We start from the raw sequence: 24,798 nt of genomic DNA, 5'->3' as shown, positions 1-24,798 counted from the left end.
AGTTTTAGATTTATATCTTCTTCTAGTTCTAGTTCTAGTTGCTTTCAGAATTACTCACGAGATTAGTCTCTGTGGATTCGACCTCGGTCTCACCGACATTATTACTACATCGCGACCCTACACTTGGGGTTGTGAATAGCAATTTGAATAGGAAGTTGGTTTCAGCTCGTTTTTCATAAAATAGATAATTAAGTAGCTATATATGTCAATGTGCCACAAGTGAGAACGCTCACTTGAAATGCCCCACATGTGCCACATCCAACCTTCAAGCACCCAACTAGAGCCGCATGTCGATTCCCACATGTCCATATGTCGCGTACATCGCATGTGTCACCATGCATTTTCAAATGACACACATGTACCATATGTGCCAATAGTAACCTACAAGCGCACCGTATCTCAGTTGTGCATATGTGCCAATAGTAACCTACAAGTGCACCGTATTTCATTTGTGCGTATGTGCCAATAGTAACCTACAAGCGCACCATATTTCATTTGTGCGTATGTGCCAATAGTAACCTACAAGCGCACCGTATCTCACCTACAAGCGCACCATATCTCATTTGTGCAAATGTGCCAAATGCCTACAAGAGGCATATATGCTTATAAAGACAACGTGTTTGATAAACAACAGACCGCAAAGCAAAATAGTTTATACATACATGCCTATTCAAACAAGTTGGGCTGGACAAATGTGTTCATTTTAGCCTATCCAAACAGACTTTAAGGAACCAAACAGGCCCTAAATTTCCCTCAAAAGTTTTTTTAGTTTCACGTGTGAATTATGATTCCTCCTTTAACTCATCTGATTAATTCGAGTGATGATGATCAATCATTCGGTAAAAATTGGCGCCGACGCATCATTTCCACACTTGACCATTAGCTCGTTATGAATCCATCTACCCTGTTCTTTCATACTCAATGCCAACCAAAAGATACCATCACACTTGAGCATCAATAATATTGTTAATGATGATTGGATTAAGTTGGGTGAACCTTTTGCCATGAGCCACTCCTACTTTTTTGCTTCCCTCACACTTGGTGCAACTATCAAGGTATTACGTAATGGTATTGGCTGACATATCAGTTGGCCAATATGATACATCCATGTAACAACTTTTCTTTTTCTTTTTCTTTTCTTTTCTTTTCTTTTTTTTCTTTTTTTTTTCCGGGGGGGGGGAGAGGGGGACTCAAATTTTAGTGGTAGAACTATAGAAAATGTGAAGATCCCAAACATATATATTCGTTGTTTGGTTTTAGATCGTATTTGATGGTCCAATGGCCATTCTTTTAGGGGAATGATGTCTGTAGGGCAATGTTAGTTTGAGTTGCTGAAAGTCGACCAAATAAGCCCTAATTGAACACAAATCAAGTATGATTTGGTGGATCACGGCCCTTCACATACAAATTGATGGAGACATCACGCACGCACACACGCCCCCCTACACACGTACACAAAGAGGAGGGCCCCACCATTGATCTAGATCGATGACGACGTCCAGGGAGGACCTCCTAATTAGAGGACTGTGTTTTGGTTCATTGGAGTGGACCCGATAGTCATGTGAATCCCACCATGGGTTCTCATGATCGTGACCTACTATTCTAATTGATCTAGTACTTTGGATTTTGCTTATTATTGTTATTAGGAATATTATGGATCGTTTAGATTGCTTCGATTAGTTGTTATTTTTTATTACTTCATCTCCAAGCAATAGACTGCGCACATGGCGTGAGTTTTATGGTATAGGGTTTTATTATAAGTAGGCACCCCTTGTAGTCTTTTTTCCTCAATGAAGATTAATAAAATTGTTGCGTTTTTCTGCTCCTCTAAATTTCTGAGTTGTGGAGATTCAATTGGGTGCGAAACCCTCCCTTAAAGGGCTGACTACCGTGGTGCGAAGTCACACCTATCCCGATTCGCCCCCACCTTCTTTCATCCATATTTCTCCTCCTACAAGCATTCCATCTGCAAATCCATCAATATTTGCAAGCGTTTCTCCATCCACAGCAGATTTTCAGAATCTGGCCCTGCAGGAGGCTGAAACTTCTCTGAAGCACCACGCACAAACAATGCATCGGATCGAGTAGAGACTTGGGGGTTTTGGAGTCCATCCCTGGCTGACCAGTGCCACGGTGGACTTTTTCTAAATAGTGGGCCCCACACATGTGCAGCCGGGATCATACACACGTGCAGCCGGGATCATACACACGTGCGTTTGGGCCATTGTTGCTATCCACACGTGCAGTACTTTTCTGATTCGTCTCTCCTCTCTTTCACCCCAAATCTCTAACCCTTAATTACTCAAATCCCCATTTTTATGCCCTTTCTTCAACTTTAAGGTTCCTCGAATTGAAATTTGTGAACCCCTTGGATTGGGGAATTATTTTTGTGCATGTGTGGATGAATTTACCCTCCTTTGATTATTGTTTGGTTTATAATTTTGATTGATCCAATCCTAGCATGTGTAGGCTTGGATCCGCATAAGATTCCCCTTGATTGAGTGTTTGAACTTTTGTGTGGGATGTGAAATTTGGTGTAATTGTTTCTAAACTAGTGTGATCTAAAGCCTGAAAATCTTGCACATTCTACTTGAATTTCATGTCCTACATCAAATTTGGTATCAAGGCTTAGGTTTCTTGTATGGGAATGCATTGCATGTTTAGGGTTTAGTTTATTAGTGTCCATTATGCATCAAGTATCATCATATAGAGTTGTTTAGAGGTCCATAATTTCTGATATAGGCTGCTGAATTTTCTACTATCAGAAAATCCGCATATCTATTTGCTGGATATTCTGTTGACAGATTTTTTTTGGGCAAATAGGTTGCTGGAAATTGGTAGTGTCATTTTTTGCATATAGAGTCCTATAGGAGCATTTAGTCCTATCTGGGCGCATATAGTCGCAGTAGGAGGTCCTTAGATTGAGTTAGTAGTTGTATGCCCACATGTACGGGTCGTGGTTTTGGCTTGCACCCTACACTAAACATGAAACAATTGCAAGAGTCAATGAACAAGCTGACCCAGCAGTTTGAGTTTTTGGGTAGGCGCTTGGAACAACGTATGGACCAATCCTTTGAACAGCTTGATGTGCGCATTACCCAACTAGAGACCACCGCCAAGGCAGACCCCACCATTGAGGAAGATGCCCAATCTCAAGCAGGTGGTCAGGAGGATAGACTAAGGAATGGAGGTGGCCTAGGAATCGGTTATGGGCACGCACCCGTGCACCCACCCAGTGGGGGACATCAAGACCACTATAACCCCGATGCGCAACTTCTCAAAGGAGTTAAGATTAGATGCCCCCACATTTGATGGCCACTTGGACCTTAAAGCTTTTCAAGATTGGTTGGTAGACATGGACCACCTTTTTGAGTGGTACGACATGTACAGCCTTGTGGCTAGAGAGAGTACACCAGAGGCTAGTATTGAGTTACCCACTGAGGCTATTCCGGTAGTGGATGAGTTTCGTGATATCTTTCCTAATGATCTACCGGATGAGTTTCCCCCTAGGAGGGATATACAGCACACCAGGACATAGGACACCGTACTACCTATAGCCAAGTTTGCGTTTAATAGTTCTGTCGATAGGTCCACAGGTCTAAGTTCTTTTGAAGTCGTTACTGGTTATAAACCTAGGAAACCTATTGATCTTGTCCCTATGTCACTGTCCCATAGGCCGTCAGAGTCTGCAAAGTCTTTTGTGCATCACATTCATTCATGGCATCAAGAAATCAGACTAGTAATAAACTACACACTTTCTGCAGACCAACATCAACGTTTTAAGGAATTCAATGTAAGGGACTGTGATGGTCCGCATCAGGCCAGAGCAGTACCCTCAGGGAGCCGTTCGTAAATTACACACACGTAGCGCTGGACCATTCAAAATTATAAAATGAAACGGTCTCAATGCGCATATGGTAGATCTTCCACCTTCCATAGGAATTAATTTCACATTCAAAGTAGAGGATCTAGTTACATTTCAGGGAACCATTGATACATTATCCGGCCTTTCACCTAACCATCCTGATTCCCTAGACGTTTCCCTTGATCCATGGCCCCCTCCCGACCCATCTTCCCAGCCTCTACCTCCCATACCTACCATTCCCACACCCAGAGAGGAGATAGAGGATATTCTGGACCATCAGATAATATCCATGTTGGACGGCGGATTTCAGAAGTACCTGGTTAAGTGGCAATCACGCCCAGCTTCAAACAATACGTAGCTCACTGAGGAGGAGCTTCAGAGACTTGATCCTGACATCTTGGAGCAGTTCAGGAGTTTTGTTTCGCCAGTGGCAAAATCTTCGCAGCCGAAGAGAGTTGATGGGGACATCACGCGCACATGCACGCCCCCTACGCACGTACGCAAGGAGGGCCCCACCATCGATCTAGAACAATGACGACATCCAGGGAGATTCAATTGGGTGTGAAACCCTCCCTTCCTTGAAGGGCTAACTACCGTGGTGCGAAGCCACACCTATCCCGATTCGCTCCCACCTTCTTCCATCCATACTTCTCTTTTCCTACAAGCATACCATCTGCAAATTCATCAACATTTGCAGGCGTTTCTCCATCTATAGCAAATTTCCAGAATCTGGCCCTGCAGAAGGGCTGAAACTTCGGCAAAACACCACGCACAAACCGTGCATCAGATCGAGGAGAGATTTGGGGGTTTTGGAGTCCATCCCTGGCCGACCAGGGCCAAGGTAGCCTTTTTCTGAATAGTAAGCCCCACACACATGCGGACGGGATCACACGCACATGCGTATGGGCCATTGTTGCTATCCACACGTGCAGTACTTTTCTGGTTCGTCTCCCCTCTCTTTCACCCCAAATCCCTAACCCTAAATTACTCAAATCCCCAATTTTATGCCCTTTCTTCAACTTTAGAGTTCCTCGAATTAAAATTTGTGAACCCCTTGGATTAGGGAATTATTTCTGTGCATGTGCAGATGAATTTACCCTTCTTTGATTCTTGTTTGGTGTATAATTTTGATTGATCCGGTCCTAGCATGTGTAGGCCTGGATCCGCATAAGATTCCCCTTGATTGAGTGTTTGAACTTTTGTGTGGGATGTAGAATTTTGTGTAATTGTTTCTAAACTAGTGTGATCTAAAGCCTAAAAATCTTGCACATCATACTTGAATTTCATGTCCTGCATCACAAATTCAATAAAAAGATGGAAAAATGAAAAAGAAAATAATCGTTTACCCCTTCTTCCAATAGTTCCCAAAATGGCCCACTGCACTTCGATTCATCGAATCCCACTAAATTTTATTTTGATTCTTAAATTAGGCCTAGATGTGTGCTTCCTTCATGGTTGAAATAAATAAATTGGAAAAACGAGAAAAATTGAAAATAAAAACTTTCACAATCAGCCTTTTTAGGCTAATCAGCCTATAACAGCCGTTTCAGCCCCGCAACAGTATGATATAGGGAGCATTGGGCCCTTTTTTCATAACGGATTCATTTACCCCTGTATCGTGCAACAAGGGTGACCATTTCCTTAACGTAACGGCTGATACAACCATAACGTAATGGTCACTTAATACCATGGAAACTATAGAATAGAATAAATTCACATTGGAGTAAAGCTACAAGAACTCAATGGAGTTTCAAGTCGAGTTACCTTTCAAACTTGGTTGATTGAGACTAGGAGTTAACATAGTTGACCCAAATCACCCTCAAAAGATTTGGGCCAAGGCCTGAAACATATTTAAGGCTTTAAATGAGATTAAAAAAAAAACTACTCTAGTATTTTTTTTAATAAGATAATTGTGAGATTTAGCTTTGTAACTTTGTATTCTTGTACCCTACCTTTAACCATAAGGCCCTTGAGCGTTGTCTCCATTTGATTTCTTCTTCCCTATGTCTCACATTATGTTTTGCTCTATAAATTTCTCTCCACGCCCTTCCTTCATCTGAAAGTTCACTTTCCTCATCTTTCTCATCTAGTCTTTGTATGTCTTGTAATATGTTTTGAAATTCTTCATCACACTTTCCCATGAGCTCTTTCTTCCATACTTTTATTTTCCCCTTTAGCAGATTCATTTTTTGGAACAATGAAAAACCAGCCCCACCTTGTATTGAAAAGGATTGCCACCACTCTCAACTTCTCCGAAAAACCTTCAACTTGTGACCAAGCTAGCTCGAATCTGAAGGGCCTCGGACCCCAATCTTCTTCTTCTGTTTCCAAGAGAATAGGACAGCGATCAGAAACCGATTTAGGAAGGCCTCTTTGAGAGATTAACGGAAGTTTTTTCCAACCATTCTAATGATAACAAAAAACTATCTAGTTTGGACTTAACTGCTTGCTGCTGCCTGTGTGACCATGTATATTTTACATTTTTTTGCTATACATTCCCAAAAGTTTCTCATGCTTTTTGTACCTTGCCGACCGCTAGATTTTTCAAAAGAAAATCTGACTACATTGAAGTCGCCTCCCACTACGCACAGTAATTGCCACTTGCTTTGACATAAATCCAGTTCAGCCCATGTAACTGCCGTAAACTTGGTTTGTTGGGCCCCTATACCGCCGTGAACACCCACCTGAAATCTTATGCTAACTCTTTCAACACCACCGATACAGAGAACTAACCCTCCCAACTATCTTCCTTTATCCATAGCTTTGAGTCCCAAATTATTAAGATTCCACCTGCAGATCCATCTGCTTTTAATGGCAGCCAATCCTTAAAGTTTCCTTTCCATAGAGAATTCACCATATCCTGTTCCACTAATTCTAACTTCATTTCTTGAAAAGGCACCACTTGAGCTTTGTTCCACTGATTCTAACTTCATTTCTTGAAAAGGGACCACTTGAGCTTCATAGCGCTTACATATTTCTTTCGCTTGTAGCCTCTTTGGCAAGCTTCCCATCCCAGGCCTCTAACATTCCAAATAATGATTTTCATGATGCAACTGTGGCTGCCCTTTTTCCTTTCAAAACTGTCGTCTTTCTTTTGCCGCACCTGATTTCTTTCTAGAGCTGCATTCGCTTGCAGATTGTTATGGCTGGATCCCTGATCTTCCATTGTTATTCTGCCTCTTGATTCCACAAATTCGAACAGATCCTTAAGCCTGCAGTCTGTCTCCAAATGTAACTCCAACCATACGAGCAATCTGTAGCCCCACCCTTTTGACTGGTTTCATCCCCTGTGATACTGTTGTTCTACTCACCATTCTCTGGCTGGACTGGGGTTCTAAAAGCTCGTATCAAAGCTAAGGGCTACAATTATACTATTGGTCTGGATTGTGAAGGAAATTTTTCACTAGTATCTAAGTTGAATTCTATTTGAGTCTTGATTTCTATTGCAAGCAACAGGTCCTTGCCACTATCAGCTGGATGTCAAGGGCGCCTTTTTTCATGGTGATATGACCGAAGAAGTATACATGGAGTAACCATCTGGGTTTGTTGCTCAGGGGGAGAGTGAAAAGGTGTGCAAACTTCGGAAGGCTATTTATGGATTAAAACAATCTCCTAGAGCATGGTTCGAGAAATTCAACCAGGTGATTTGACGCAGGACCGATGCATGAACCAAATAACATGTGAATCAAGCAGCAGAATTAAGACAATTAACAAAAAAACACAAGCATTGCCATAATCATCACGAATCTCATGAAAACCAAAAGAACATCATGATGATCCTAGCCTAAGTTACCAACATCATCACACAACATTATTAAATAAAATGAAACTAGGATCTAATGAATGTAGGGATATCCAATTAACATAGGATATAGTCTATTTCAAAGTAGAAGGCCTAATACAACCTCGGGTGAAAATTAGCGTTTGGGTGATTTGGGAAAATAGGAAAATTAGGAATTTTAGGTTTAGGGCTAGGGTTTTGGGAATGGAAGAAAGGGATTTTAATATATGGATGATGGAAAGCCAAAAGGGGCAAACCCGAAGGATTCACATGTGTAGTCGTACGGTCACACGTGTGGCGTGGGATCGACGGGTTAAGTCGGTTAGGCTTTGGGATTGTGGATAGATAAAAGAAAAGATGGGTTTATGAAAAGATGAAGGCTTAGAATGGGAGAATCGAATAATTCGAAGAATTCGAAGAAAAATCCTTAATGGAGAGGAAGAGAGAAGATAGTGTGGGGATAGATGGAGACCTCGCACCTCCGTTGATGAAGATTAGCTTTGCACCAATCTCCGTTCCAAATCGCATGAAAGTATCTTCAAATCGCATGAAGATGGAAGAAGAAAGCAAGAGCTTTTTTGTCTTTTTTATCACAAAATCCAATGAGGGAGAGGGTCACACGCCCACCCTCTTTTATAACTTCACGAAAGTTCAAAATTTGTAATAAACACCTTGTTTTGTGAATTTTGACGAAAATAGCCCCGGTCTAACTAAGATTAACTAAAAACACTTATAATAGCGTCCAAACATAACATAAACAAAACTAAATCCTATAATTTGATAAAAGCTAAGAAAAACTAATGTGGACAATCCACGATCAATAGCCTGATCATGTGATGGCATCCTCCGCTATGTGAACAAAACTCCTGGATTGGGTCTTACATATAAATCATATGGACATCTCAATGTGGAGTCGTATGCAGATGCAAATTGGGCAGGTTCAAAAATTGACAAAAAGTCTACATCTGGATATTGTACATTTGTTGGTAAAACTTGATCACATGAAGTAAAAAAAGCAAATCGTAGTGGAAGACCTAGCCCAGTCAGCAAACAGCTTATTGGCCTTCAAAGAGACCTCTATCGTGAGCACAAGCTCCACTAGAAAGAGCTATTGTTCCACTCATTCCAAATAGATCAAAGGCCAGCATGAAGAGCAAATCGCCACAGAATCAGCCTTTTCCTGCCTCTACAACCAAAGCAAAATCTCTGATCAAACAAGACATAACACATACAACATGGAATAGATTCAAAAAGTACCACCAAATCCTTTGAGGAAGCAATGCATAAATAGGTGATCAACAAATTATGCATCACAAAGGCACAAATACACACATAAGGAATATATTTGAAAAAGTACCACCAAATCCCCCCCACATACAACATGGAATAGACTGAAGAAGTACTACCAAATCCTCTGAGGAAGCGATGCATAAATGGGTGATCAACAAATTATGCATCAAAAAGTCACAAATACACACATGGAAGAATCGGCCCCCCAAAAAAAAAAAAAGAAGGCGAATAACCACTTGAAAGCCACGACACGAGCTATAACTCTCTCATAACAAAGTCCATGAGATTAAATATAACCAGAAATATTTCTTAGAGAAGAGGAGCCCACAACATCCCATCACCAACATGAGAAACGCAAACTCAATGAGAGATTCATTCAAAGCCACTCTAAACAAACTTGGAAACACAATGCAAAGAGGCCTCCTCCCAGAACTGAATATCAGAGTTGTTAGTGGATCGAAACACATTCTCCTTCTTGATAGGCGTTCCACCCCAAATACTTGCAAAAAACAGAGGCTCTATTCAGGCCCAATTGCAAGGTAAACCAACCCCCACTGTCCAATCCACATCTGTAAGCAATCACTCTTCTCCAAAATCTATTCTCCTCCTCCCCAAATCTTCATAAGCATTTTCCCAGCAAAGCTAAGTTTCACAGATATCTGAGCCCTTATGGTAAGCCCCCGGAACTCCTTATGTTTGCATGCCTCTCCAATCTACTGGATGAACTTGTTTTCGATACCTCACCAGAGGAATTCTCTGGATTCCTTTTAGTCTATTGATAACACAAGAACAGAAACAGAACATAAACGTGAAATATATCAGCACATTAGCTAATGTTGCCTTGACCAAAGTGAATAGCGCCCCTAAAGATAAGCAACGGCTTCTCCAACCCGATAATTTCTGCTCAACCCTTTCAACAACCATATTCCAAAGATGTTTCACTAGTTTGCTCATGCATAGACAAAGGCCCAATAAGTTGAAAAAAGCTTACCACATTTGTTAACTCCCTGGCCTGATCCAGACCCAGTATAGAGGCGACCTAGACCTGGCCAAGAGCTCTCATGGGTTGCGTTTGGATCCTCCAACAAAACCTGACCCATTAAACAAACGGGTCAGTTGAACCAGACTTGAGTCACAGGTTGGGACACCCCCCCAACCCAATTCATTTGAACCCCTACTATGTGTCATGTCTCAAGTTAAGACCCAGACTCCTAGGCTCTGACAAGTTGAGCTCTAATTAGTAACTCATTGGTCTGCCAGGGTCGACTCAGGCCTAGGCCATGACAACAATGTACAGTTGCATATTTATCTATTACATGTCATTAATATGCATGAATAAATTGCTTAGAATCAGGCCCAGCCTTGACAAACTTTTAACCAGGTGGATCTTGGGCCATCTAATTTGGATTCAGGTTAAGATCAAGCTCAGGCCTTATATTTTCATTCAGGTTCATGTTGACCTTGACCAGGCTAAGGCCCGGCCCATTGACATACCAGATATTAAATATGACAATAAATTGTTTATTGTTACTACATTTTCTCTAAAAATATTATGTTAAATATCATACCATATCAGTTTTTACCAGACGATTTGAAATTTTTGAGAAAGGTCAAAGGTGCAAATATAAAGAGCTCAATACTACAATCCTCAATCGAACATATGATCAAAACACCCGAGCAGCTCACTAATTGACCAAGGAATTCGATTCTCTGTGAAGACACGAAAGCATAAAAGGGGCATGGACTGGTCATGAAACATGTCAAAATTTTCCTAAAAGATGCTCTTGAATGACAGGGTAGAATCATCCTAAACCAACAGAAAACAATGAGATAGCTTCCATAATCCACAGAAAATACAACCTATGGAGTTGATGATTACCTTGGGCAAAGCCCCTATGGCAGCAACAGGAAAATCCATAATACACAATGACATTAATATTTAAGAAACAAACACAAAAGTGATACCATAATCCACATCATGAGCTATCTTCGCTGCTTTCACCAAAATTAAGATTAGCTTAAATTGGTAGGACAGAGCCTGAAGATCAAGCCAGTATGCAAGTGGTAACACTCGAGCAGATTATGGTCCAACTGAAGTAAACTGTGAAACATTGACACCGTAAAAGTATGGCAAAGGATCTCTCATAACATCACGAACCTCATATACACAAGCTGACACTATAGTTGTCAAACTAGGAAATGATGCTACAGACAATGCAGGAAACAGATGACTTTATAACATTCATTTAGTAGTTAGACAAATGTATAAAAAATGCAGAAAATGGGAGTAAGAAGACCAAAGTATTTGAAAGGAGAAACTGGATTTCCCAGTAACTGCTTTAAACATGTGTTCTCCTCCAAATAAACACTCCAAATACCAATAGAAAGGTGATAGACCAACTTATTGCCTATTTTACTCCATCTACTCAATCCTATGAGAGGAAGGAGCAAAAAAGCAATAGCAATTAAGATCTAAACTTCCATACAAGATTGAAAACTGTAGGAATAAACGGCAAAAAGAGATCTCTCGACCCTTTAACACCACCAACTTTGCAAGAAGTCTGAACCAGACGCTTGGCTGGAAACAGTCTCAGTAGATTTGATCTCTATATTGGCAATTCCAGAATTTGATATAAAGTTTTCTAATTTAATATCAGTTGTATTCATTTACCCAAAAAAAAAAAACAGAGTCCAGAAGCTATATGAGGGGCATGTGCTTTCCATAAGCCCTAAACGATAAACTAAAGAGTGTAGAAGCATAAAAGGGATGGATGATGTCTTTGTCAAGCTCCAATAGACCTAAAATCACTTAAGAAAGCATGAATCATTTAAGCATTTCGACATTCTCCTGTTCCTGAAGATTCTAACGGCATGTTTGATTTTCCAAAGCTTTGGTAAATACACTGCAAATGAGTAATAATTATTTCACTGGGTAATTACCTTGTTGTTATCGATGCTTGATTTGACACTTACCTTTTTAAGCTCTAAAATCGAGGACACTGCCAAATATATGTGAGGCCCACTGTGATGTCTGTGTCTTATCCACACCGTCCATCTGTTATGCCAGCTGAATTTAGGGCATGACCCAAAAATAAGGCTGATACAAAGTTCAAGTGGACCACACCACAAGATTTAGGGAATTGAACATCTACTGTTAAAAACGTATCGGTGCCACTGTTTCCTTTAGTGTGGGCCACTTGAGTGTTGGATCAGGCTCATTTTTTGGCTCATGCCTCAAAATGTTACACTAAAACTAATGGACGGCGCAGATATATCATATACGTCATGGTGGGGCCCAAAAATTTAAACCAATCTTTTTTACTTGGTTTTCGAAACAGAAATGCAAGTGCATTCTCAAACAGGTGGCGAAGTAATAATTACTAATTCCCAAGGCATTAACATGCGATTTGGAAAAATCAAACAGGCCCTAAACCACTCCCAAATGCCAACATGTTTAATGACTTTAGGATATGTTTTCAATTGTTCATAACACACTGATCAACTTTTGGTTCATTCTGTTGTTTTTAATGGAAAAGGAAATTTAGCATGTGCGTCTTTATGCTGCATTCCACTGCATCATTGTAATTTTCAGTTCTTAAGAAAGCCCAAGTGTGAAGCAAAGATCACCTAAGGTGTAGAACTTGAAATTGCTGGATTGGTTGTATGGTGGCAGTGCATAAGCTTAAAGAGGGTCTCAAAAACTCATCCAAATATAATTTATCCAATTCTCTTCTTTGAAATATACCTTGTTACATTTGCAAGTTTCGCCTAAGATGTGCAAGGCTTCTAGTAGAAGGGTTTGATGTAATGAGCAGAATACACTGCATGCAGTTTCAACTTAAATAGAACCTACATCTAGATGATTTACATTTAATATGTTTCTCAACCATTCAAAAGCACTGGGATCAAGCACATTACATGAGCAAAGATGAATGTGACGCCTATACACATGCATGGCAAAAAAAATTACCGTATGCATGCTGGTTGGTCCACCTAAGCAATGTGCATTCTGTATTGCTTAGGTGGACAAACCAGCACCCAGTGAACATAGCATAATTCCAAATACATAATACAATAAATATTTACACAAGACAACTTTTGTCCCAACAGAACAAACCGTTAAAAACCCTTAATTATCAAATAAACATGAGAACAGATGAACCAAAGAGCAATAAATAAAAATAAAAAATAAAAAACATGTACGAACCAGAAAACAAGCATAAATCAGCCTTTCACTTTCTTCACCCACTTGAGAGAACTCTCCAATGCCGAATATGCCGACACATCCGTCAAACTCTTACTCTCTATCGCATAATCAAAAACCTCAAATGCCTCCGCTATCTTATCATCTCTACAGAGCGACCTCACAAACGTTGCATAAGAAGCAGCTTCAAGCTTCATCCCCTCCAACCTCATCACCTCGTACAACTCAAACCCCCTCTCGAAACACCGTGCTTTACACAACCCATGAAGCAACGTATTATAAGTGCATGAATTTGGACTGCATCCCTTCTCTTGCATCTCTTCCAAAAGTGCCACTGCCCCCAAAGCATCCCCTTTCCTACACATTCCATTCATGAGTGACGTGTATGTAACTGCATCGGGAAAATGCCCCATTTCCACCATAATATTCAAGAACTTCCGTGCTTCCACCACTCTCCCGACCTTAGACAGCCCAAAGATCAGTGTATTATATGTCACAAGATCTGGCTCGACTCCTTCCTCTTTCATCGTCTTATAGACACCGATTGTCTCACTACACCGGTCCAAAATGCAATAACCCTTCATGATGGTATTGTAAAGAAAGCAATCAGGTTTGAAGCCAGCATCTTTGAGTATGCCAAGAAGACGTGTTGCCTCACGGAGATTCTTTTTACTGCAGACAGCATCAATTAGGATAGTGTATGTTACAAGGTCAGGTGTTACGGCATTCTGCATGTCTTTGATGAATTCATAGACTCTGCTCAGAGAATGAGTCTTGCAGAGGCGGCGAACAAGAAAATTGTAGGTGAAGGCATCGGGTGGAGAGTACTTGACAGATAATTCTTTGATTAATTCACGGGCATCATCTTCACGACCAAGGGAACAGAGGGCGCGGACAGCAAGATCAAGAGAGACATTGTTGGGAGGGAACCCATTGTCAGCCATGAGGTCAAGGACTTTGCGGACAGTTGAGATTTCACCATGACAGGAGTGAGTAAGGAGGATGTGGTAGGTGGAGTGGTTTGGAGAGAAGGACGGGCATTTGAGTTGCATGTGGTGGAGGAAGGGGAGGGAGTCCTGGGGCGTGCTGATCTCACAGAAGGATTGGAAGAGGGCATTGAGGGAGCTGGTAGTCGGAGTGGTTCTGGAAGAGGAGAGGAGGGAGTTCAAGGTCTTCTTGGCATCAGAGAGGTCGGGGGATGTAAAGAGAGTTGGACGGGAAGGAGTAGGCTTTTTTGAAGTTTGGGTTTTCTTGGATGATGGTTTTTTGGATGAAGGATATCTTTTGGGTATAGGAGGACAAGGAGAGGGTTGGGGAAGGGAAGAAGAGGGTTTGAGGAGAGAGAGAGGGAGTTTAGAGGATTTGAGGGAGGGTGGGATCTTCCCCATCTTCTGACTCTTGTTCTTGTCCTTCTTCTCTTCCTATCTTCTGCAAATTCTGAAGCCAAAGAGAAATTATGAGAAACACAGGCAAAACAGCATGTAAGGAGTGTAAAGCTACAAAATGAGAAGTTTAGAAACACATCTAAATTAAAATCAGTCTATGAGCCATAGGTAGTCAGCCCCAAGCTTGGATGCCCTGGATTGATTTGCGTGTAATATGTCAATTATGTAAATGTAACGATCCTGAATTTTTGTGCACTTAAAACTAAAATAATAAATATTTTATTTTTAATTAAGAAATAAAAACAAGTCAATAGCTGAGTTGGTAGAGATACTCTTGGTTGAGAGAAATGACGAGAGATCGACTTGTCACCGTGACTCCCGATTTCAAGTGAGGTCGGAGGATCGATTCCTGGAACAGTAATAATAGATTTTTGTCGAAGGCCATAAAATTTTCAAATTCTGGATAAGGGCCCTTAGATTTTTTTATAATTTTTGTTATGTTGTTAATTTCTTCCCAATCTATACAATGGATGGTGTGGATCATCCACGCGATCATTGTATAGGTGTGTAGAGAAATTTTAACAAAGTAATCCTTTATAAATTCAAATCTGCTCAATAATATTTTAGAAATAAAATTAATTGCTAGCATCTGACTGTATTAAGATAGATCTGAATGGGTCATTTAATCCTAAGCACCAAAAGATATTAGTGCCTTAAATTTCAGATCAATCTGATTAGTGGATGAGTCATTTTTATCAGATTTAAACATAAGAACCATTTATACCTTAGATCTAAAATGGTGATCGGACAGATCAGATCATATCCCCACTACATATGCTCATTTTAGAATAGATATAAATTATTGTCCAGAGAATACGGGTAGATCTAACCTTTTGATGGGCCACAAGGATGAAAGGTTAGGATTGTACTTATAATACTTTGTATCAGGTCCTTACTCTTGCTCAAGTGGTAGACTCTTAGGAGTTTCAACACCGAGTCAAGGGTTCGAGTACCCATAGGTGGTGAAATTCCACTAAGGCGTGAGTGTGTGGGGGTGTGTGCGCGTACGTTTAAAAAGAAAAAAAAAATACTTTGCATCAATTTTTTTATTTGGGAAACATAAATGGTCTGAATCTAAGCGATCTATTGACCCATTATCAATCTGAAATTTGTGATGTCGATGGATGGCTTAGATCTGTCCCTTATGATCAGTGGATCATCGGATGTATCAGATCCGATCTACACCGTCTATGTGAATTTTAGAATATATCTAAAACCTCATCTGGAATTCTAAATGGGTTTGATCGTCTAATTAACAAGCTGAGACAAATTATATAAACCACTGAAAACATAAATATAATTGATTGTATTATATATTTAGGTGATTGTCACTTGATTAATTTTGGGGTAACGCCTCGAAATCTACATCACCAAAATATTGGTGAGTGATCCCAACATGTTTCCTCTCCATTGTTATTAAAATATTTATCTCATTGTTTTGATGATTGTGATCTTTTGTATTGAATGTTTGTTGAATTTGTTGAGAATTGAAATGTCATATGTTGATATGTATATATATATATATAGTGTTTAAATTATCGACGATATTATCAAATTATCGCCGATAATATCGATGTCGCTGCACTGGCAACACCAAGACCCCAAGTTATCGTTTCTCTATGGAATATCAGCAAAATTTGCCACAATTGTCAATAATATGGATTATCACTGAGAATATCGACTGTGGCCACCAACCAACACATGAATATTGTAGCTAACCATCTCTTTTTCCGATAAATACCTAAAAATCAGGAAAAAAATCAGAAGGCGTGGCTGAAAAAAGGTAATACCTAGTTGATCGAAACTTGGAAGAAGATAACTACAAAATTTTCCTTTTATTTCTTCGATTGGAAGATCGATGTTGCAGATTTCGGTGAAAATTTTGTGATTTTGGAGGATTTCTTCTCAATTTAGGTTGGATTTAGGGTTTTGAAACCCTCATTCGAAAACCCCTTTCTTCGACGAAACTCCAGCAAACGAAATTCTATTTTTTAAATCATCGACACGAAGAGAATGGCGTGGATTGGGTACTACCAGCCTAACTAAAGACAGATAGTCATGGTAGGGGCTCTGTGGAGCCTACTATCATCAATGTGTTTTATCCATGTCGTCCATCCATTTCTACAGATCATTTTAGGGCTTTATCAAAAGAAATAGGAAGATTGAAGGTTCAAGTGGACCATACCACATGGAGTAGTGGGGATTGAACTCCTACCGTTGAAAGCTTCCTAGGGCCCACCGTGATGTTTATTTTCCATCCAACCTATTCATAAGGTCACATGGACCCGTATGAAGGGAAATTTTAAATATCAGCTTGATCCAAAACTTCTATGGCCCCAAGAAGTTTTTAACAGTAGGCTTTAAATCCTCACTGCTTCATGTGGTGGGGTACACTTGAGCCTTCAATTGCCTCGTTTTTGGGCTCATGCCGTAAAATGATTTATCAAAATAACTGGACGGCGTGGATATAACATATAGATCATGGTGTGCCCCACAAAGTCTACTTCGTACACTATAGTGTACTGAGATACTTAGTACACAACCCGTTTCCTTATTAAGTGGATTAGGTGTTACATGGGTAACAGTTTAATGGGTGTTATTCGTACCGTGTGGGGCCTACCTTGAAGCGTTTTTTTGTATATCCACACTATACATCAATTTTTACAGATCATTTAATGAAGTGATATGAAATCTTAAGTAGATCCAAATCTCAAGTGGACCATACCACGGAAACAATGGCAGATGACCATTAAGAACATTTTGTGGGTCATAAAAATTTTGCTTCAATATGATATTTGTATTTTCCCTCCATCTAGGTCTACCGTCTGGTCTGGTTGACCTTATCAACGAGTTGGATGGAAAATACCCATTACAGTGGGTACTTGGAAGTTTTTAGTGGTGAGCATTCAATCAATATTGTTTTCTATGGTGTGGTCCATCTGAGACTTGGATCTGCTTCATTTTTGGGAACAAGGGGTGAAATGATCTATCAACACAGATGGACATCGTGGATTTATAATATGTGCTTCAATGTGGGTCCCACGGAATGGGCCGCCCTATATTGAGTGAGTCAAGGTATTGCGTAATCCGCTTCTGATTTTGTGAGATTTCAGGTGCGGCTTATGTGCAATCAGATATGATGAGTTGGGTGGGATCCCTGACCGTGAGGCCCACCGTGATGTGACTTATATCCACTCCGTCCATCTGTTTTAAAAACTCACTTTAGGGTATTCTCCTAAAAATAAGCATATCTAAATATCAAGTGTACCATAATACGGGAAACAATGCTAATCGACCATTAACAACTTCTCATGGCCCACAAGAGTTTTTTATTAATATGATATTTGTGTGGTCTCTTCATCCAGGTCTTTGTGACCTTATCAACAAGTTGGATGACAAATAAACATTGAGGTGGACCCCATGAAGCTTTTAATGGTGGGGATTCAATCACGACTATTTCCAGTAGTATGGTCCACTTAAGATTTGGATCTGGTTCATTTTTCGAATCATGCCCAAAAATGATCTGTCATATCCGATGGACGATGTGGATGTAAGGCACATACATCACAGTGGGCCCCACAGTTAGGGATCCATTGACGTCAGATCCTCCACCCAAAATATGCCGGGACATGAATTGCCTACTAACGCTGCAGTGGGCGTGACTCTCGCACGGAGGCATTGCTTTTGTTTACCTATACAGAACTGCTTCATATATATGAGAACTAATCTGTCCATCAGGTGACCCACCATTCGTTTAGACTATGACTTAAAAATTCAAGCTAATTCAAGACTTATATTTGCTGCACCAACGGAAACAATTGAGACCACAAGTCCTAGCATTAAATCATTCAAATTTCATGTGGGGTTTGCCATCCTTTTTATGTGAAATCCAATCCACTCATATGCCATGAAAAACTAGGATGAATGGATGCCACAAAAATCAGAACATTTCAATATCATGTGGGTTACAAAACTTGAATTTAGAGTTTTAAGATAATTTTACACCTTTATTTGGCCTAATTACGTGTTTTATTTGATATAATTCAATGACATATAGTGAAAATATGACGGCCCGATTGATGGATAGGGTGGATCTAATGTATGTTTGTCCCAAGTAGGATCAACATCCCAAGTGACAGTTAAGAAAAATATACATAACGTTTCAAAAATGTGTACTTTTTTAGTTCTTTTACTTTTACGTCTTAATTATTGTATGTTGGCTGCATTTGTATTATATAAACTCTTGGTTGTTATTGGAGTGATTTCTTACGGCAGCGCATCCTTTTTAGGCCCCATTAAATGAAAACTTACTGTGTAATGTAATTTTTTTGTAATTGTTTTATTTTAAATATGCAAATGTGTGTATTTAGGCATGTCCCGAAGTTTCACTAAAAAATTCAACCATTTTCTTCATGTTTCCCCCATTTTCCCTGCATTTTCGGTTATCGGTGATATTATCGGCGATAACAATATTATATCTTTATCTCCGGCTAGCAAAACTTGTAGCAATACCGACAACTCGAACACTGTCTAGATCCAAAGGCTTTCCTCAACTGGCTTGTGGACATGGACCACTATTTTGAGAGTTATGAGATGTTTGATCGCCGTCGTGTGAGCTTCGCTAAGATGAAATTGGTGGGTCTGGCTAAATTATTTTGGACCAATCTTGAGCGCAAGTTAGAAAAGACTAGACAAGACCCGATCATAAATTGGATCGAGATGAAGGAAGTGCTAAAGGAAAAATATATTCCTCTTATATCGCTAGAAATTATTAGATCAATGGTAATCCCTTCAACAGGGATCAATGCCCGTGACGAATTACATCACCAAATTTGAAGAATACATAATGTGATGTGATGTGATGTCTAGGATGACCCACTAGTGACTCTTTCTAGTTTTAGGATGGGCTTCCAATCCGATATTCAACGTGAGATGCTCTCTCATGATGTTGGCACCCTTGCGCACGCCTATTAGTTGGTGCAAGAACTTGAGCAGTACTTAAAACCGCAATTTGGGAGACGGTTTGACTCTTGTTAGTCCAATGTCAAGACTACTCTCCAATGAGCTAAGTCTAACTTTGGAAGTTAACCCAAACCCTTTTCTGGCACTCGAAGTAACCAAAAGGACTTTAAGGGTAAAGGAGTCATCAGTACCAGTTCGTGAGGAGGAAAACTCAGGCGGTGCTATAATTGCCAAGGATATGGCCATTTCGCCTATGAGTGTCCCCCAAAAGAGCAACCTAAGGCCCTCATAATTAGAGAGTATGAGGAAGATGAAGATGAACAAGGTGACTCTGAAGAAGAAGAATATCACCATATAATTGATGCTAGTGATGAAGAGAAGGGGAGGACATACCAATTGAGATTGTCAGATGCGCCTTAGCTCAAGCTAAGGGGATTGATGATTGGCGTCAGAATACCATTTTCTATACTTACGCCAAGTGTGGTGAAAAAAAAAACTACAAACTGATCGTCGATAGTGGCAATTGTACAAATGTGGTCTCTGATAGCACTATCTCTCGTTTAGGCCTGAAACCCACTCCTCACCCTCAACCCTATAGAGTTTCATGGGTTGACGCGTCCTCTATGCCAATCTCACAGCATTGCCTTGTTCCCATCCAATTCACATCTCATAAAGACTCGTTGTGGTATAATGTTTTGCCTATAGATGTAGACCACATCATCTTGGGTAGGCCTTGGCTCTTCGATCCTGATGTAACAATATTCGGTCACTCGAATGTATGTTCCTTCATGCATGAGGGCAAGAAGATAAAGTAAGATCCTCTTCCACCCAAGATCACCCGGAATTTAAAAAATAGGACGTTAAAAAGGGTAGACAGAATGATGTAAGGAAATCGCAGCCCAAGTCTCTCCACATATTAAATCCCAAAGAGTTTGCACTGAAGACTAAGGCGGATTCGATGGCGTATGCCCTCGTGGCTAGAGAGGCTACACTAGAAGTTAGTACAGAGTTGTCACCCGAGGTGAGTTCGATACTAGAGGAGTTTAGTGACGTTTTTCTTGAGGATTTACCCGACGAGCTTCAACACATGAGGGACATTCAACATGCCATTAATCTCGTCCCTGGGTTGACTCTACCAAACCTTCCTCATTATCAAATGAACCCTGCAGAGCATGCGGAACTAAAGAAGCAAGTAGATGAGCTCCTTAGGAAAGGTTTCATTCAGAAGAGTTTGAATCTGTGTGCCGTGCTAGCGCTTCTCACTCCTAAGAAAGATGACAGTTGGCGCATGTGCGTGGACAATCGGGCCATCAACAAAATCATGATCAAGTATCAGTTTCCCATATCGCAACTTGATGATATGTTAGAAATGATGGCAAGTGCCACGATTTTCTCAAAGATAGACCTTAAAAGTGGGTATCACTAGATACGTATTCGCCCAGGGAACGAATGAAAAACGGCCTTCAAAACGAAGGATGGGCTCTACAAGTGGTTGGTCATGTCTTTTTGTTTAACTAATGCTTTGAGTCGCGAGGATTGAGCTGCCAAATGAGATTATCCTCATTCCTCGGCTAGGGTTCTGGAAGATAAGATTTATGCAGTAAAAAAAAAAGTCTTCTAAAGCCAAATGCTCTTGGATGGGAAGGTGCAGCTAGGGAGAGAGAGAATTTTTTCTCCTACATATTGAATGTAGTCTATCACTTTGAGGTCATGAGAACCTTATGAATGGATATAAATTATGGCATGCATCTCTGAGGAGAGTGGCACGGCCAAACATCATCCCAGAAGCGAATTAGCTTACCATTGCCCAACCAAAGTCTAGCCCGACGTTCTGCCTGAAAGTCTCTCTGTAGGGCGCATACTATAATACGCGCGCGGGCATGTGCGCGGGCGCGCTAGCGTGTATGCGCGCGTACTATATACGCACGCATGTGTACGTACATGCGCGCGTCATTGGGAAGCGCCTTCGCTGCGCTCGACAGACTCCGGAATGCTAGCTTGCGCTTACGCATAGCTTAGCAAGAAAGAGGAAAGGCAGCTCCGGAAAAGGAGAGATATTTTATCTAAACCGATTCTCTGGAAAGCCGCTCGCTACGGCTCGCCCCACAACTGCGTTCCACGTGTTGAGGCCTTTTATAGGGAAGTTCTTGGTGGTGTTCTTTGACGATATTCTCATTTATAATGCATCCAGGGAACTACACCTACACCATTTGAGACAAGTTTGTGGGATCCTTAAGAAAGAAAAGTTATATGCAAAACTCAAGAAGTATTCGTTCATGTCAGATAAAGTTATCTTCTTAGGTCTCATAGTTTCATCAAAAGGAATTTCTGCAGATCCCAAAAAAATATAAGGCCATTGTGAGTTGGCCTGAACCGTAGAACATTTATGAGGTAAGCAGCTTTCACGGCTTAGCTACCTTCTATAGGCAATTTATCAGAGGCTTTAGTTCCATTATAACTCCCATTACAGATTGCATAAAGAAATGAGAGTTCAACTGAACTAATGCTGCATCGAAAGCGTGTAAGGAGATCAAGGGCAAGATGATAGAGGCTCCTATCATGCGCCTTCCTGACTTTTTTAAAGTCTTCGAAGTTGCTTGTAACGCCTTTGAGGTAGGTATAGGTAGTAAGGTGTTCCATAACGGTAACAGTGGTTGTAACGGCCACCACCGTTACCTTTATAATACGCCAGAGAATCCAGGTTGGCATACTACCCTCTGTTCAGGTCGGTAGACTACCCCTCGTCAGGTCGGACAATATCACAACGACCTCCTACTACACATCTCCGTTAATTCCAAATAATCAAACAAATCCACCCGAGATCTTCTCCTAAGATCTTGGGAGACATCCATGACACGCTCGGAATGCTGATCTCCAGGAATCTTCCTCGAGAATCTCAGGAGATCGTCCCTACACGTCAGGGATCCGAATCCCTTTACAATACGGAAATCTTCTCTACGCTACCGCCTCTCCTCAACTATAAATAGGGGCACCCCTAATAGTGAAAGGTACACACAATTGAACCCTACACTTTACTAGATCCAGATTCCTTGTTTGACTTAGGCATCGAAGGGTCCCTTCCTCTAGCCAAGGTCTCCATTCTCTTCTTCTTGTGCAGGTGTTCAAAGGTCTAAAGAGGGTCAACCAAATTTCTGCATCAACAGGGAGTAGAGCCATTTGCACATTTTTTGGTTCTTTTTCCTTTTTGAAATAATTTATTAAAAAATATAAATAAATGGAAGAAAAGTAGATCTTAAGTCACCAATTATACATATCATCTTTCTTATTTTCTCAAATAAATAACACCAAACTCGGTGAATAATTCATAACACATTAACATGCATTTTTGTTAGTTAGCGTTTAAAAACCTAGCCTTCCATACCAATAAAAATCTAAAGTAAAGCAATCATCAGTTTTCTCATAATCAAAAGCCTTAAAATAAAGATTTTCCCTTTGAAACTCAACTTCAATGGAAGCTGTTTGGGGAACTCGGAGCACAATGGTATGGGCAGAGTTCCAAGACAACAAGTGCATAATGTAGATAGTTTTTTCCAATCTGCTGAAAATCATCGACTCGATTGAATCTCTCAAAAAAAAAAAAAAAATCATGGACTCGAATGACCCAAAAGCTAGGGCTCCGCTTGTCAAACTCTTTCTTCTACGAGCATTTGATTGTCAAAGGAGATTATTCCAATGTGACTGACTCAGACTCGGGCCTTAGAGGCTCTCTTTCATTTTAAGGGAGATTCAAAGCATATATTTTCATCTCTCATATAAGCTTTCCATCGTGTTCAGAGGGAGGCTAATGAGATAGTCAATGAGCTCACCAAAGACAGAATGGGAAAAGTCACTTGTCAATGCATATGATCCCCTCCCTTGATCGATTGTAATAATCCTTCTTTTTCCTCATTAATAGAAGTTCAGTCATTTATCAAAAAAGTATACATACTAAAAGATACTTCCTCATTTACGTATAGAAATACTTTACTCGTTGTTAAGAAACATCCTCCATTCAATCCCGCTGAACATATTTCCACATAATCTCAACCTTTGTGATCTTGATTGATTACTAAAACGGCAACTTGTGGCTTACAGATCCTTGAAAGCGAATCATCTAGATAAAGCAGAGAGAACCAAAAAAAAAAATCTAAAGTAGTCATTTAAAATGTGAAAAAGAACCCTGAATTAAAGAAAATTCCAAAACTATATATAGCATGGCGATTACTCCACAAAGCAGAAAATTAGTTAAAACCTCAAATTAAGTACATAGGGGAAGAAGCTAGAAATTAGTTCATATAGTCATTAACCTCAAAGCTGGTCCAAGGAACTCAAGTATATAATTGAATGATTAGAGTAAAAAACCAATTTATAAAACAAGCATAGTATGTAATTGGCTACCACAATAATCAATCAATCATCATCATCATCATCACAGTCTTACCCGATCTATTTCCAGTCAGCTTCCCATTATTTCGGGCCGATATGCTGAGATGGTCTGAGGATCAGAATCTAAGGATCAGAACCGTCCATGTTATGAATGCTGGTCTCCAGGGGCCACAATAAGAGACTTTACGCTGGACGGAAATTCTGAAAATCACAATGTGTGGATGAATAAACAACAAACCATTTTCAACGGCTGACACGCAACTCCTAAAATCAAAGGCCAGATTATTTTTGAACGGCGAGGATTGCACCATAGCTCATTTATGCTAGCACCGCGAATATAGACGGTTCTAATCACTGCACCATTTTTGTATGTGGGCCCCATGAGGCAACACATGGTAGCGACCAGAGCAGCGACGCGACCAAAACGAACCCAAATCGAATGGGGTTGATGAGAAGGAACCAAATTGAAACAAAAGGAGAGAGAGGGAGAGAGAGAGGGGTACCTTGAAAAATTACAATCTCTTTGGCATCGTTCCTTTCTAGCTGTGGAGACAGAAAGCTGTAATACTAGAGGTTGTGTTTTTGGCTGTTTAGGGGTTCAAGGGCAGGGTATAGGCCGACGCGGTTTGCGTACTACTGATTAACTCGGAGGCGGATTAGCTACTGACACGTTGAGTAGCGATGTGCCCACTTGATTTATGTTTTGTTTCCACACCGTCCGTCCATTTGGAGGGATCATATTAGGGCATGATGCAAAGAATGATTCAGATACAAATCTCCAGTGGACCCCACTATAGAAAACAGTGGGGAGAGTGATGAGTGATGCTCACCATTAAAAACTTTCTAAGGGCCACAAAAGTTTTTG

General features: G+C 40.4%; 1 protein-coding gene across 12 annotated transcripts in view; it reads right to left on the bottom strand.

The window, feature by feature from the left end:
* Nucleotides 1-24,565, bottom strand: part of LOC131243289 (pentatricopeptide repeat-containing protein At2g17670) — a 77,885-nt gene extending 53,320 nt beyond the window's left edge. For 7 of the 12 annotated variants that reach the window (XR_009169995.1, XR_009169996.1, XR_009170000.1 and 4 more), the window contains exons 1-3: nt 24,437-24,564; nt 23,989-24,134; nt 13,144-14,577 (exon numbers count right to left, since the gene is read on the bottom strand). Coding sequence is in view for 6 of the 12 variants with exons in the window: in XM_058242520.1 (XP_058098503.1) it covers nt 13,161-14,528 (1,368 nt within the window). In the remaining 6 variants the exon portion in view is untranslated. Of the gene's footprint in view, nt 1-8,658; nt 8,833-12,984; nt 14,578-14,857; nt 14,935-23,988; nt 24,135-24,436 lie in introns of those variants that run through there. The other 5 variants (XM_058242515.1, XM_058242521.1, XM_058242517.1 and 2 more) reach the window with 5 other exon arrangements.
* Nucleotides 24,566-24,798: the final 233 nt, after the last annotated feature.

Source organism: Magnolia sinica, chromosome 4 (genome assembly GCF_029962835.1).
Source record: "Magnolia sinica isolate HGM2019 chromosome 4, MsV1, whole genome shotgun sequence".
Taxonomy (NCBI): domain Eukaryota; kingdom Viridiplantae; phylum Streptophyta; class Magnoliopsida; order Magnoliales; family Magnoliaceae; genus Magnolia; species Magnolia sinica.
Note: the sequence above shows the minus strand (reverse complement) of the source record. Positions and strands in the feature narration are given on the sequence as shown.